The sequence below is a fragment of the Equus przewalskii genome, chromosome 7, assembly GCF_037783145.1.
Source record: "Equus przewalskii isolate Varuska chromosome 7, EquPr2, whole genome shotgun sequence".
Taxonomy (NCBI): domain Eukaryota; kingdom Metazoa; phylum Chordata; class Mammalia; order Perissodactyla; family Equidae; genus Equus; species Equus przewalskii.
The window spans coordinates 67,302,843-67,319,598 of record NC_091837.1 but is presented as its reverse complement, the minus strand read 5'-3'; the positions used below and the strand labels follow the sequence as shown (position 1 = coordinate 67,319,598).

Genomic DNA, 16,756 nt, shown 5'->3' with positions numbered 1-16,756 from the left:
CAAAGTGCAGGCCGGCAGAACTGAGACAGGTGGTCCTCTCCGGCTTCTGCCAATTTAATGGCATAGCATGGGAGTCAGAAAAGCTGCAGAGACATGTGAATTTTGCACACAATGCATTAAATAATTAAAAATGCATTGCTGAGCTTATAAGAAAAATGTAATCTCCAGGTGCCAGAAATGAAGCGGGAACTCAAAGCCCAGGTGTTAGCTGTGCATTGACACTGGTTCTTGGGAGGAGGGAGCTTTCGTGTTCAACCATCTCCAGGATGGATTTTCATACCCATTTGGGGTCAGAAAATGAGATCTTGGCCCTGCATGAGGCAAGATACGCAAAATTAGAACCGCACATAAAGCCAGGAACCCTGAAGCTTCACAGGAATGTCTTCCATGAAAAAAGAGATTAGGAAAAAACTGGCTCGTCAGTACAGTAAACTTATCTCCGCAAGAGCTGTGATTAAAAAGACAAATGCTGAGAAACTGGTACCTCAGGCCTGCACACAGGTGGGCCTGAGGTCTGACTTTGCACTAGAGTGCGATTTGGGAACCTCTCTCCCTCAGGGACGGGAAATTGGTTCCATGCAGTAATACCCTTTGGCGCTTGGCAGATACCTTAGCAAGACTGTGTGAGATTCCCACAGATACAGCACTGGCGATGAGTTCACTTTCCAAAACTACAAATCACTCGAGGACACATCCACCAAGACTAAACTCTAAGAGACTCCACAAACAGTAAGATTAAATCCTCCAGAATTTCCCATAAAGGAGAAATCTTAGAAAGGCTATAATTTAAGTATGTTTATACTGACCATAAATGTGAAAGAAACAATTCAATAAAGTAACAAGACACCTTGAAAAATACAGTAAACAGAAATGCAGGAAATGAAAATAGAGTTATTAAATATAAACACTTAATGGAGGGGTTAAAGAGCACAATTAGAAACCACTGAATAGAAAATTAGTGAACCGTGAGATAAATATGAACAAAATATGCAGAGAAACAAAGGGTTGGAAAATATAAATGAGAGATTATGAGACCTGGAGGAGAGAATAAGTTCTGACAGGTGTTGAACAGGAGTTCCAGAAACAGAACATATAAAATAGGTGAGAGGCAATATTTGAAGGATAATGGCTGAAACTTTTTTCAGAATTGAACAAAGATATGAATCTTCAGATTAAAGTGACAAAATGAGTCATTGAACAGGATAAATAAAAACGGATCCACATTTACATACACTGTGGTAAAACCGAAGGCAAAGAGAAAGATCTTAAAAGTCATAAGTCAAGTATGCATATTAAAATTGTAAAGTTTACCACCAAAAAGTAGAAATGAATAACTTCTGAACCAGTAGAGGGAATAAAAGGGAATAAAAATTCAATCAACCAATAGAAGGCAGGAAATGAGAAAAGAGAAGCAAAGAAAAAGCATGGCTGACAGCCAAAGTAAGGTAAATGTCTAAATAACACAATAAATAGAAACAAATGAAACTTATCAATTAAAGGATAGTCTCACATTAAATGAAAAGAAATAAAATCCAGCTTAAAATATGATATGGAAAGGCTTAGAATAAATAAGATGGAATAAAGTATACCAGGAACATATCAACAACAGGGGAGAAGCTGGTGTAGTTATATTAATATCTATCAAACTTCAAGGCAAAACACTTGATTAGAAATAAGTATATTAGACAATGATAGAAGGGATAATTAACTTGGAAGATATAATAATTCTGAACTTGTATGAATTTAACATATTCCCAAAATATGTAGACCAAAAATTAACAAAATTCTTGGAGAAACTTGAAAAGTACCTAATCATATGGAAGATGTGAACACAACACTCTCAATAACTGATAAGTCGAACTGATAAAAATTTAGTATGTGCACAGAAGGTTTTAACTACACAGTTAGTAAGCTTGATCTAGTGGAAGTACGTAGATTTCTGCATCCAACTGATAGAGAATACACATTCTTTTCAAGAATATAATGACCACATGCTAAATCACAACACAAGTCTTAATAAACTTAAATAAATCATTAACATATAGACAACATTCTTTGAACTTATGCCAATAAAATTAGAAGGCACTTCAGCCTCTCACTCTATTTAGAAACAATCTTTAATTTTCAGAAAAAATAATGACCATGTATAAAATCCAGGAGAATTTACAAATCATTAGAACCAATGAGAGAGAAAGTTTATAAAGGTGCTGGATACAGGATTAATAAACAAATATTGATAAAAACATCAAGCAAACATTTAATTTAAAAATATACAATTTATAATAGCATTTACAAGGTGCCTAAGAAAAACTAACAAAAGAGCTTTCTGGAAAAAATATAAATTTTTATTTAAGGATAGACAAGAATACCTAAATAAATGGAGAAATATATTATCCTCATGGATGAGAAAAGACTCAATTTCGTGAAGATCGTCAAATTTCCCAGGTTATTCTGTAACTGTAATGCAATTTCAGTCAAATTCCCAAGAGGCGATATCCCACAGCTTAAGCTGCTATTAAAATTCATGTCCATATTGGGCTAAGAATTGCCAAGACAACTTTGAATAATGAAAATAACATTGACAGTATTAATAATACGGGGAAATTTACCCTGCCAGGTATTAAGACATTGCAGATCTCTAAGAACTAAAACTGTGGTATGGATAGAAGCATAAACAAATAAACTAATAGAACAGAATAAAGAGTCTAGAAACACAGAGAGGTGGCATTATAAATCAGAGAGAAAAGGATGAAATATTCAATTACTGGTGTTTAAACAATTCTCTAACCATATGAGAAAGATAAAATTGCATCTTTTTACCTTTCACCATACACAAATCTAACTTCCGGGTGGACTAAAAGACTTAAGTGTGAAAGAGAAAATTATGGAATTTTTAGAAGAAACTTTAAGAGAAGGTCTTTTTAAAATCTCAATTTAGGGTGGAGTTTCTTGATGTATTCGCTAAAAGCACAAACAACAAAGGAAAATATCGATAAAGCCCATTAAAACAAGAAAAAAGTCTTTATGATAAGAGATATCATAGACAAAGGAAAGAATAGAAAAATAAAATATATGAACAGAAAAATGACAGAAGAGCAAGGTGTAAATGGCCAGTCTCTCAAAATCTATATACGAACAATATATATGTATGTTCGATCTCTCCAAATAATCGAGGGAACGCAAATTAAAACCACAATGAAATACCACTGTGCACACACTGAAACAAAATTTAAAAGTACGTATGTTAATAAAGATTGTGGGGAATGGGAACCCTCACGCACTGCTGATGGTAACTGATGTCGTACAACCATTTTGGAGGGCAATTTTGCAACACCTGATACGTTGAAGAGGCGCCCACCCCAGGACCCAGCAACACTGTAGATGTCTATCCAGAGCAGTTCTTACAAATGTGCAGCAGAAGGTGGGTACAAAAGAGTCCATTTCAGTGCATTTACAGTAGCAAAAAACTAGAAACAATCTAAAAGTCCGTCAGTAGAAGAATGCACACATAATAGTGTTTTCTTCATTCAATGACTGTTACACAGCAGTTGGACGAATGAAGTTATTAACATCAACAGATGATCTCAAAAGCGTAATATTAACTGAAAAAAAGTAAGTTGCACAAGGGTGTATGAGGATGATGATACGACGAGGATCACAGGAGCAGTAGCAATAACCTCAGTCGCTAACATGGCATGTACCATGCTCCAGCGCCGCCCTGAGGGCCTCGAGTGTATTAACCCAGTTAATCCTCACAGTGGAGGCCACGAGGCGGTGCCATTTCCATCCCCATTGTACAGACGAGGAACTCGAGACAGAGAGATGTGCACTGTGACATTATTTATGTTTAATTCCAACACATGCAAAAATATTGTATTTTATTTATGGATACAGACGTGCAAACAAAAATTCAGGTACGATTCACACCAATGGAGGATGGCGTTTAATTAGGGGAGGGTGTGGGAGAGGGGGGATGGACCGTGAGACTTTAGACCTATCTGTTGTGTTTTATTTCCTTTAGAAAAGAGAAAGGTCTAAGTAAATTAGACAAAATCTTAACGTCTGCTATACCTCTTAAATCCGGGTGGTGGGTACATGGATGTCTTATATTATTTTCTATATTTTTGAATTGTGGCAATTTAAAATTTAAAGAATCAAATTTTAGAGAAGAAGGAAAACAGGATGGCTTAGCAAAAAGCTGGTGCTTCGGTGGGTTTGTGAGGGTTAATGTGACCTGTAGACCTGGAATGTGATAACGGAAACTTGCAAAGTAGAAAGAACAGATTAGAACGAGTCCTAATTATGTGCTTATCACCTGGGTGACTTTTGGCAAGTTCTTTAACTTCTCTAAGTCTCAGTTTACTCATCTGCAAGACAGAGTTAATAATACCTCCCTCTTGGATTGTGATGAGGAATAGTGAGGGAAAAAAAAAAACTACGTTAAGCAACTGGCTGTGTCTGATGATGGTTATCATTGCTGTTTTCCAGAAAAGGAGTCAGGCTGAAGGAGGTTTGTCGGCTGATGTCAGGCTTCCAGCCGTATATACCAACTACCATGGTTGGGCTCCTAGTTCAAGCAACTGGTAAAGAAAGACAGGGCCTCAGGTCTAGGGATGGGGGTGCAAATTGGTTTACTAGGATGCGGACTCCGGGCTAAGGCAGAAATCAGAAGCCCAGTTACGGGTCCCGGGCACAAGCCACACAGAAGGCAAGTCTCTGCCTTAACTGAAGGCTGGAGGGGTTAAGGGGCCCACAGATCTCAGGGTGAAGCTATCCTTGTTGACTTCTTGTTAAATGAATAAACTTCATTTTTTAGAGCATTTTTAGGTTCATAGCAAAATCGAGTGGACGTACAGAGACTGCCCAGGTACCACCTGTACCCACTGCCCACACTCAACCTCCCCAACTGGTTGAGCGTTGAGACCCTTCTTCAGTGGGTGGACCGTTAAGGTCTGCCGTCGGTTCTCTCCTCGCCAGGTCTCCTTTGTGATTTTCTCGCGTGTATGTGCACACAGGGGAGCGCAGGCTGGAGAATGAAAAGAACAACTTTGAAAAGGGAGCTGAAGACAAGTTCATGCTGGATGCCCCCGATTTGGGGCAGCTGATGAAGATCAATGTTGGCCACAACAACAAGGGCAGTTCTGCAGGTTGGTTCCTGTCCAAGGTGGGTTCTGCTGCCCGTCTGTGGTCCCTGTGGTCTGGGAGGGGGAATTCTGGCTCTTTAGAGGCTTATATTTGAGCTCTAACTTCCCTCTCTAGGTCTATCTGCCTCCACTCTTCTATCTAAGGCTGCTGGCCGCCCATGCTGCCCGACTCATAGCCTCCAAGACTTTGCTCATGTCCTTGCCTTCCTAGAAAGCTGAGTTCTCTCGTTGGAACTATTCAGGGCCTGATCATCCTTCAGGGCTCTGCCATGAAGCTTTCTCTGACTCTGGCTCACCAGAACCTCTCCCTCCCACGAATGCTGGTCACGCTGCCTGCTTCTAGCATTCTTTTTTTTTTTTTTTAAAGTATGCTTTTTGGTGAGGAAGATTGGCCTTGAACTAATATCTGTTGCCAATCTTCACCCTCTTTTTTTCTCTCCCCAAAGCCTCAGCACATAGTTGTATATCCTAGTTGTGGGTCATTCTAGTTCTTCTGCGTGGGATGCCACAGCATGGCTTGATAAGCAGTGTGTAGGTCCACGCCCAGGATCTGAATCGGTGAACCCCGGGCCACTGAAACAGAGTGCACAAACTTAACCACTCGGCCACAGGGCCGGCCCCGTCTAGCATTCATTTAACCCTAATCATAAGCTTTCCTGTGACTTATCTTGGGCTGTTGCTTTGTTCCTCAAATTTCTGATCTTGGGTCCCTCATAGTTTCACCAACCCAGGACAAAGTTAAGAATCGAGAAGAAAGCAAAAAGGCTTGTGAGAAGCTAAAACATATCTGGTTCAAAGTTTGTGAGGAAAGCTCATGGTCCTGGCTCTGTCTTGCCCTGCCCTGATTTCGAAGGAAAACCCTCATATTCTCACTCAGAGTCTAGTGCTCACTTACAATCCCTTCTAGCAAACTTGCCGCCTGCAGTTTTAAACCCAAAGCAGAAAATTAGAGGGGAAAGAGACATTGTAATAGGTAGAGTTATTGAGCACTGTAATGGGGAGTCAGAGAAGGTGCAAAAAGCCCAAAAAATATTAACAATTCCCAGAAGTCTTAGGTCACTTAGAAAATGGGCTACCGGCCCTTTGCACGTATATCCCTTAGTTGTGAGGCTATCAGTATATATCAGCGCATCACAGAATGACAGGAAAATGTTAACATGTAATATATTTTTGAAAAATATTTTGAAAAAGTCTTATTGCTTAAAACAGAAATCCTTCAGATTTATAGCAATTTGACTATAGGGAATGAGGCTGTCTGATAGCTGAGGTTTTGTTATTGCTTAACTTCACTCACCTTCTTGCATCAGCCAGGAATGTATTTGGCTGCAAGTATCAGAGAATTGAAAGTGCCATTTTAAAGAATTAGGAGCTTATTTTTCTCGTCTCACATGAAGTCTAGATATGGTCAGCTCAGGGCTGGTGCAGCTGCTTTCTGGGATACCTGCTCTCTTGCTGTGTCCCCATCCTCAGCACTGAGGCTTTCATCCTCCAACTTATTGCCTCATGATCACAGGATGGCTGCCAAACCTCTAGGCATCTTATCTATGTTCCAGGCAGGAAGAAAACAGAAGACCAAAGGGGAAAAATGCTTTTTCTTCTGGCAAGCCTTGCCTTATTTTTAGAGAAACAAAGCCCTTCTTGGAACTTCTGCCTACCTTTCATTGGCCAGAAAGGTGTCATGTGGCCACCCTAGCTGCAGTGGAAACTGGGACATCAAGTGGCTAGCTTTCCAGTCTTTATAGAAGAAGTAGGCTAAGAAGAAGGTGATTGGGAAAGGGTGTTGAGTGAGCATCCTAGAGTGTCTACCACGCTTCTCTCCATAACTAGCCTGAAAGTTCCTTGGGGGCACCTCTCCAGCTCTTGGCATGGGATGGAGCACTGAACCAGTGGCGTAAGCAATGGCCGAGTTTCTTTTGGATAGGAAGGGGCTCACCTGGTCCTCAGAGCAGCCAGCCTGGTGCTGCGCAGGGTTCCAGGAGGCTACGTGGAACTGCTGCTTGGATTGGAGAAGAAGTGGTCCAGGAGTCCAGAGCACAAGTAGCCAACACCATGCAGAGGTGTGTCTTCAGGGCAGGGGAGGCAGGTGTGTTCTAAGACCTCAGCAAGGGTGTGGCATGGAGCAGGTACCTCGAAGCCCAGCTCCTTCATGCTGGGAAGGAAGGCAGTCTGAGTGGAAACACAAGATTCAGTGGAAGGAGCTGCAAAGTGCACCCGAGGGCCTGGGTGCGGCCTTGACGTGGTGGTGATGGCAGCTGCCCCCATGAGGTCAGGTTCCTTCTTGATTACACAGCCCACTCCCCCGCTGTGCTCTCAGAAGCTTCACGAAGGAGGCAGGTTCCCAGGTCAGAACAGACCCTTTTGTCATCTTCATGATCAAAGGAAAGGACAGCTTGGTAAGGCGTGAAATCTACGGGTGAGAACATTATTTTTCCTTTCAAACATTGTAAATCTTGTTCCATTGCCTTCTGAAATTTGATATTGAGGCCAAGCAGACCCTTGCTTCTGTCTGGACAACCTGTTTGGTGTTTTATTTTTTTTCCAACCAGGATGCTTGCAGGATTTTTTTCTTTATAATTCAAAAGTCTTGCCAGACCATGTCTAGGAGGAGGGGTCCTCTGTTAGTTCATTCAGCTCCTCTTCCCCACCTCCCCTCCCTCCCTGCTTCCTTTCCTCCCTCCTTCCTTCCTTCCTTTTTCTCTTCTTCTTATTGTTTGTTTTTCAGACAATATTTTAAACCAAAAGCCCAAGCAGGCTACTTTCAATGGGAGACTGGTTATTCTCTTTGGGGCCTGTGCTGTGTATAGTGGAGGAATTCAGGGCCTGGTGTGCGCCTGTCTCACCCAGCACCAAAGTGGTGTCCCTCTCGAAGGTTCACTGGCTTCTGGAAAACTCCTAACCGCCTATTCTTTTAACTTAAGCCAAACCAAGACCCTCCCAGGGGGTAAGACATAAAGATAACTCAAGCATTTTATAGGTCAGTGCGCCTGGGTATACCAGGTATTTTCCTGAGGGAAGCATTGTGATGAGAAAGGAGGAATGCAGGTTTTAGGCACTAGGCGGGGTGGGTGCCAGCTGGAAACCAGAGGCTGGGAGAAGCCAGAGCGACCGACCTCTTGCACTTTCCCACAGACAGCCAGCCCCGACCTCCTGCCTCCCCCACAGCAGCCTCCATCCGTCCCCGCTCCATTCACACTGACTGATCTGCTTGCCCTCAGCTCCCCAGAGACACCCGTTAAAGGGGCTGTTAAACTGACTGCGTTTCCATATTTGATGCCTGCACAGTGAGTGCTCCATTCTCCAAGCTGCCAGCCTGGGTTGCCGTGGCCTTCACAGGACAATCACTCTTTCGGCATTTATGTGTAAGGGCTCGCTGGGATAAATCTAAAAGCCAATATACTTAGCCCGTTCATGGGTGGTCTCGCTCCTCTTCTGCCTGGTTAACTGACCATGTGTGTTTCTCAGCCCAGGCTGATGGGCCTCAGGGTGACCACGCCTCTTCCTCTGCTCTTCGCCCTCTCCCAGGGGCTGGTATCCTCCCCTCCCAGGCTTTGCACACGGCTTGGGTCCCCGTGTCTCATTAGTCCAACAATTGTGATTGACTCCAATCATTGGCTCAGTTCAACAACCACTTCAAAAGAGCAGCAGCCACAAGATGGAACATTGTGCTGCCAGTGGGCCTCATCCTTGTCCATCTGCTTCAGTAAAGAGACTTTCCCAAAATCCCATAGCTCTTCAGCGGCAGGACTGGTACCTGCCCCTGGTCCTCTGGATGCCCAGTCTGGATTCTCTCCACCATGCAACACGTTAGAAAGTCCAGAATTGTGTGTATTGCCTGCTGTGTGTTGTAGGGGGGATGTGATCAACTTGCACCACTGGCTCTGAAAGGAAGGGGAGACAGAGGCTCCTGGAGGGGATTTCAGGAACCTCAAGAAGACAATGGGCCCTCACGTCACCAATTAAGACTTAACATTGAACAAACGTTTACCAAGTAACTCTGACATCCTCTGCACCACCACTGCAGCTATTATGATAAGCTATTACGATATTCTGCGTCTACAAGAGATAATTCAAGTCCCTAAATAGTTATGTTTACTGTAACCTTATATTCCGAAATTTCAGGGAAAGTCCAGCTGTCAGTGAAATCATTCTGTCTTCAGGGTTTCACAAGTAGCATAGTGTTGATCAGAGCAAATTTCCCAGTTTGAAGACCAGGAAACAGAATTACCACAACTTCAATGCAAAGCAGGATGAGATAAGAACCTTGCTGAAGTAGAAACAAATGTTGTGGGGGTGAGCGGTGTCTGACTCGGCATCAGAGGAGGCTTCGGGGAGGGTCCGGGGAGCTGGGCCCAGAAGGAGGTAGGGTTTTGCCAAGAGACGCAGAGAGGAGGACTCCTTTGGGCAGAGGGTGTGGTGGATGAGGAGGAGCTGGAAGGTGGAACCGGCATATGGAATAGATCTGGGCTGGGGCACAAGGCTCAGAGAACTGAGCACAGGGAAATAAGGGAGGTGGGTTAGGACAGGACCACACAGCCCCTGATCATAATAAGCCATCAAAGGTCTTTACTGGATGAGGTAGCCTGCGGTGGAAAGGAGGGAGTGGGTATACGGGTCTCAGAGGAGAGGAAGAAAGTTTAGGGGAAAGAGCTAGAGTATTAGGGTGTCACCATTCGAATGCTGTCATTTACAGTTATTTATGTTTATGGTATGTTCATATTATGCAACTTCGACTCCAGATGACGAGTGAGACACGAAGCATGTGGGGCGGGCAGCCTCGTGACAGGGAGGAGGAGAAGATCCCGCCTTCCTTTGCTGGGCCTCAGTTTTCCCCCACAGTTCGTTCCCTCGCTCTTCCACGAGACCAGGTTTTTCCTGCTAACTCCTTGATGCCAAGATTTATTTCAGAACAGGTTCATAAGCTCCAGAAGTCCTCCTCTTTTTTTTCTCCTGTGTCCAAACTTTCCTATCCCTTGCCCTATGGTCTTAGAACTCTAAGAGGTAACTGCAATTCAATAACGGTTCTTGGGATGTGGAGATGGTTGATTGTGGGTCAAGGGCAACCTTGATGGATAACGTAACTGCATTTTTGAAGGGAAGAGTGAAAACAGGGACATGTACATTCCTTTCTTGCCCTCAGGGCTGGTACACAGAGGGTACCTTCTGTGGATCACTTGGGCTGTCTGCATCTCAGGCACTCAGCACGTGGATGGGAGCGAGCAGATCCTTCAGTTTCCCCAAACTGCCCCGTGTGTGTGGGGTTCATTTCTTCTGCACAGAATGGGCCTCTGCCCCGATCAGGTTATGGAAAATTGGTGGAAGTTATTCCAATATCAAGGAGGGAGAGCTGCTATGAATCATAGTTGACACTCCACATCCATCTAAAACCTATTGACTCCAAGACCAACTCCACGTGTTCACGTGGATGTGTCTGCCCTGTTGGGGAGGAAAGGAAGGCCGGAGGCCCCCGACCATTTGGGTGTGCCCCTGAACCACCTGCAAAGAACAAGGAAGAAATGAGCCCTGCTTGGCAGCTTCATCTTTTCCCTCCTCCTCTTTGGGCTGGTTTATCCTTCCTGGCTTTTTGCAAGGAGCAGTCCAGCCCGTGGCTCTGCTGTGTCTCTGTTGCTGCAGGATCTAGTGGGCTCCACCGTGGACAGGCCCCTTCTCCGGCTGCGATCACACCTCCCAGGGGCTCAGGACCCCTGGTTTCCCTCTTGCCTCTCAGAAGCCAGCCCTGCCTGTGGGCTTGTCTGCAGGTGGAGAATATTCCTCCAGGCGATAATGGCTCTTGTTTTTGATGAGGTCATTGCTTCTGTCTGTCTGTCTCACACACACACACACTCCAGGCGTGTGTTTCTCTCATTCGTGGAGAAGGGTGCTTCCATCTCTCCAGTCTTATTTTACAACTGTTTCTGCCATAACAACAGCATCTGTGAAACAGCGGTCTGGAGGAAACACCATCATTTCATTCTGTCAGCAAAAACCGTTCCTGAGACGTCTTGAATTCTTAAAAGGAACTCCATGAAAACGCAGAGGTGTCTGGGCAACTGTGAACAGAAGTGGGAAAGCTGCTTGCTCCTCCCTCGGAAGGGCCCTTGGGAATGCTCCTGTAAGCAACAGGGGTCCCCGGTCAGCCAGAACCCATATCAGCAGAGGCCGGATGCCTTTGGGAGAGACCTCTGCCCACTCCTCCCTGTACGGTCCTTCTACACTGGAGAGCTTGAGTCGGCTTCCTCCCTGCCTCCCTCCGCCTTGCTGCTCCTTCCCGCTGCACACATCACCATTTGCTCCTAGATGTGTTCCCGAATGTTCTCCCCTCAGGGAGCCAGCTTCCTTCAGCCTCATCTCCCAGACCTTCGGATGGAAGGAATATCATAAATAATTGTTTCCATATTTCGATATACATCTGGAAAGTTTCTAGAACTGTTCATGGACTTTTATACTCTCTGCACTGGTATTTGAGCTTTGATGTTCTCTCTCGGCCTTTCTTTGTTTTTTGGTATTTCGGAAAGTCTAAGTTTTAGAGTCTTGGTTGTTATTTGCATATTCACTCAAATATTGTCTCTTTCCCTTGTGGTTTAGCTGTGCAAGCTAGTTTTGTCCTATAGAGGTTATTTAACGGTACACATTCTGTTGTTCAGATTAGATAAACTTCTCAAGTCAGGAATTTCCATCAGATCCCAGGTCAGCGGAAGGCCCTTTATCGATGACATCGCTATGAGCTGTGGGTGGTTCTCTTGCTCTTGAAACCACGGCTGGCCCACTTGTCTGTGAACATTTAAAGACAGAGATGGTAAATCTGTTTACTTAGGTTTATTATTAGACTTGACACTTATCTGATAAACGAAGTCCTGTTTTTCTTCACCTTGTTTTCCCAACTCTGTGAGAGTCAGAGTAAGGGCGGTTAGGAGGCGGGCTGAAGCCTGGCTCAGATCCTTGTCAGGGATTCCCCAATCTCGCCTCAACCCTGGGAGATGAAAGCCACAGAGAAGTGTGCAGATAGATGAGTTGGGAGAGGCTGGACTTCCATGGCAGAACACCCTCTGGGCAGTACCACAGTGGTCTCCAGGCACTCAGCTTTGAAAGTACAGACACTCAATCAAATCAGCAGGTCCTGAAGGGTGACTCATACTAACCAAACTCACAGGGGACTGATTTATAAACCAGAACCTCAATGCTGATTTATCTGGGGAGAGAAGCCTAGTGGGACGGCCGGTTCTGGTTACTGGCTCCTCCCTGGTGGGTCATGTCCTTCAGGAGGACAGCTCTTAGCTCAGAAGTTTCCTTTATGAAAACTGGATTAGAACAAGGTGCACTGACTTCCAGCAGCCGAGTGTATGCTCTGTTTCCACACTGCAAATACTTTGATCTTAGGAAGTGAGCCTTCATTGAAAATCAGAGCCCGTCTCCATCAGTCTTAGGACCTGGGCAGATATTTTTACTTTCCAACTCACTCTGCCTGTCACCAGATGCTTCTGCCTGCACAACGCTGTGACTGGAGGACACGTTCTGGTTATTGACAATTCCTTTGATCTTAGACTGAGTTTTCCGTTGGGTCTTTCTGGGACATTTTGGGAGGGCCCCTTAGTTCCTTAGTAAGATCTAGAAGACACAATCCTCTCAACCTCGCCAACCTAGCTCACATGTGAGTCCCCGAGTAAGGCTTCAGAGACGGCCAGTTCCACCAGCCTCCCTGTCAGGGGCTGACATTTTCTGAGCTGGTCACCAGTCCTGGGATCTGTGAGTCTGACTTGGGGCTGGCAGTTCCCCTAGAGTGAACTTCTCACCTACAAGGTCAGAATCCCAACCTTCAGCAGGCGAAGAAGGTGATGATCTTGTTGCTTCCCCTTCTCGTCCCCCAGTCTCACGGGACACATCCTACAAGTTTCTTGCATTCAATTTCTTAAAATGATCTTCAGCAAAGGAGGGAACGGTGGCTCAGTAATTCAAGTAGGAGGTAATTACCAGTCATTCCTGTGTGACTCTCAATGCTTTGCATGGTTTTCCTGGCAACAGGTGTGTCCCTGTGATAAACTTTCCTTGGGCTACTAAAAAGATGAGATTGTATGCTCAGAGTACACTCAAGGGATGGAGGAATTGGGTTCAATCACCAGGTGTGTCCTCAATGACACTTAACGCTCCCTCCCTCTCTTCTCCTTCCCAGATTGTCATTGAAGATATTGGGAACAAAAGAAAATATGACTTCCCTCTTAACCGCTGGCTGGCCTTGGATGAAGATGATGGCAAAATCCAAAGGGACATCCTAGTGGGTGGAGCTGAGACCACAGGTAGAACTGAAGACAGGGGACGCCCAGCTGCCTAATATTTCATTTTCTGTCTGAGGCTCAGTGTCCTCCTCTGCGGGCCTGGAGGCCTGCAATCAAGCAGAAACCAGCTGTGTCTTCGAACGACATTCTTCCTGCTCCTGAAAGTGTTCTGTTCCTCTGGGCTGGCATCTGGGGCTCTGCTGATGCCAGAGGAGATGAGGAGATGCCCCTGAGCAGACTCGAACTGCCCAGGGCAAAAGAACTTGTCCACAGGATGAAGTCAGAATGTGAAGTCCTGATACGTGTGGACATTTATGAGGATGTTGATTCACTCTAAGCTCCTCCTCCTATTGAGTGCTTACTGTATGCCAGGCTCTCTGCTAGGTGCCTGAACTATTCCATCTCTTTTAATCCTCACATGACCCTATAATATAGGAAGTGTTATTGTTCCCATTTCACAGATGGGGAACCTGAGTCACATAGAAGTTAAGAGATCTGTCCAACGTCACACAGATGGTAAGTGACAGATCCAGGATTTTGTCTGCCCCCTAAATCTCTACCTCGTGTGAATTCCACAGGGATCCTGCAGCTCCCAGCTTGGAAGTTCACGGATGTTCCAGAAAGTCGATGTTGGTGAATGTGCACATCTGAGAATGTGCTCTAGAGCAGAACCTCCTCACACACCACTGCATGGAGAATAAGTCCAAGTTCTGGGCATAATAAACAAATTGCTCCACAATTTGGCTCCAGTTTACCTTATCAGCAGAATCTTTCAACACCTTCTCCTACCACTTCCACACACCCTCCGCCTCGTCTGCACACCGTTCACTCTTCCCTCTACCGCCCGCCGCCCCCCACAGGTCTTCTACTGTGCTCCCACCTCCCCTCACCCTCCCATTCTCCCCCACCCCATCCACATGCCTTCCTCTCTCCCCTCCCTTAGTTGCTTGCCTTGCTCTTTCTCTCCCTTCATCTTTGAAGCATGCTTTCTCCTCAGCCTATAATGCCATTTCTCTTTGTGTTTCTCAAATTCCTGCTTCCAGTCACCGACTCTGAACTCTCCCCTAGCTGCTCTAGGCAGGGCAATTCCTCCCTCTCCTCCAGACGTTTTGGGCAGACTTTGATTGCTACTGTTTAGCACACCAAATGCTCCTCTGCTCCAGCAATTTCAGCCTCGACACTGTGGCACCTTGAGCTGGTCTGACCATAATTGGGTGTGCCACAAGTCATTTGTAACAAGAGTTTGTGAAGTATTTACTTAAAAACAAATACTAGAATGGATTTAACATAACCCCTTTAACCATGTTGATATTACTTGCCTCTTAGAGGTGGAGGAAGAGGAGAAATGGTCGTTAGAGGCTGGGAATTGCTGGTAACTGAGACCTCGGGAGAATGTCTTGTGTGAGAACACCGTCTGTCCACGTGTTTTGGAGAAATAAAGCTGGAGACCCATTCTTTTAGGGCAGCGGCCGTTCCGTTTTATCTCCATGTTATCCCTGAGGCCTGGCATACAGCATGCACTCAATAAATGTTTGTTGAACAGAGGAAGGTGTAAATATGTGAATGGGTAATGCATTCATGTAGTTGCCTGTGCTACCTCCCAAAGGAGGTTGGGATTTTTATTTCTCTGAGGTCACGGCATGAGAGTGGGGTTTGGGATGGGGCGAGGGGTAGGAGGGGGTAATTAGCAGGGACTAAAGCGCCATTGCTTCAGACTTCAGGGCAGAATGAAAGAATGAGGCCAGACCTTAGCCGAGCTTCCTGTCCAAATGCTTGTCATTGGTGTTTTCTCTGACTCTGTCCCATCTCGGAGTTTAATCTTCCCTCGCTGGCTCTTCCCAAGAGCTCCATATTGCCTCCGACTGACCGGAACCCCAAATGGCCCAACCCACAATGCTCTCTCCTTGCCTCCATCTTCCCTCACCCCACCACGTCAGGCGCTGAAGGAGGACATTAGCACTCTCTATTAAAAGTTATGCTTTAACTTATGAGCAAAAGAGCAAGCTCGATGAATCAGTTAGCCCTGAATATAAATCTCCTCTAGACAGGGCTATTCCTGTCTTATGTAAATTTTATAAATAACGTTAATGGAGTTGACTATTATAATTAAATTAGACATAAGAGAATTCATCCGGCAGCTATTAATAATATACCCCTGGTAATTAGCTTTAATAATAAGCACTATTCTTAGCCAACCCAAGTTCCTCCTTCTCTTTGTTGGTTTTCTGTAACCAGGGCTGGCAGCTTCCTGTGATAATACCTGCAGTTTTTTCCTAAACTCGGATCCATTGGCACACAAACTGTGAAAAAGATCAAGCGAAGCCGAGAGGGGCACTGGGTGTGATCTGGAGAACTTGGGGGAATGAGGATGGATGGAAGAGGGAGGGAGGGCCTCGGGCAGTGGTAGCCAGGCAGGGAGAAAGTGGGGAGGCGATGTAGTCAGCTGGCACTGATCCCTCTTCCGCCCCGGTTGTTTCCACACCAGCTATCTCATACATTGTCACCGTCTTCACTGGGGATGTCCGTGGGGCTGGAACCAAATCCAAGATCTACTTGGTCATGTACGGGGCCAGAGGAAACAAGAACAGTGGGAAAATCTTCCTGGAGGGCGGTGTGTTTGACCGTGGCCGCACAGACATCTTCCACATCGAGCTGGCTGTCCTCCTCAGCCCCCTGAGTCGGGTCTCCATCGGACACGGCAACGTGGGTGTCAACAGAGGCTGGTACTGTGAGAAGGTAAGGGACGGCCCTGGAGGACCCTTCCCTGATTCAACCCCTCTCTTCCTTAATTCATAAATACAAATGCCAATCTGAATCCTACTTCCTACTTCCTTTGGACCGGTTGCAAGCACATGGGCGATGCCTTTCCTTGGGCATTTTGGATGGTGTCATGCCCATCCATCTCGTCTGGCTGATGGTCAGGAGTGAGGGCTGTTCTGTAAATGCATCCAAGGGACAACTGCAGGGTGGATTACCTGGAGGGGCTCAGGTGGTGGTTATGGATGATCCTGATTCCTGGTATGGTGTTTCACCTCAGCCTATAAATCTCTCAATCAACAAGTACTTTTAAATATACGTTTATATTGTGCAATACTTATGTGTTAAAGAATATACATAATAAAAGTAAGATATAAAGAATCATAAAAAACAAGTGTCAATTTTGTTTGCCACCCAACTTAAGAAATAGAACATTTCCAATGCTTTTGAAACTCCTGTGTCCTTCCTTAATCATATAATCCTCTCTCTCCTGAAGAGCATACCCTATTATGAATTTAATCTATGTGTATATTGTTTGTAACTAGCACTTTTCACTCACCATTAAGCTTTAGAATTTCATCTGAATTG

At 45.2% G+C, this 16,756-nt stretch overlaps 1 protein-coding gene across 2 annotated transcripts in view; it reads left to right on the top strand.

The window, feature by feature from the left end:
* Window positions 1-16,756, top strand: part of LOXHD1 (lipoxygenase homology PLAT domains 1) — a 169,413-nt gene that overhangs the window by 35,818 nt on the left and 116,839 nt on the right. For both annotated transcript variants that reach the window (XM_070627589.1, XM_070627588.1), the window contains exons 6-8: window positions 5,016-5,164; window positions 13,309-13,432; window positions 15,897-16,147. In XM_070627589.1, coding sequence (XP_070483690.1) covers window positions 5,016-5,164; window positions 13,309-13,432; window positions 15,897-16,147 — 524 coding nt within the window. The remainder of the gene's footprint in view (window positions 1-5,015; window positions 5,165-13,308; window positions 13,433-15,896; window positions 16,148-16,756) is intronic.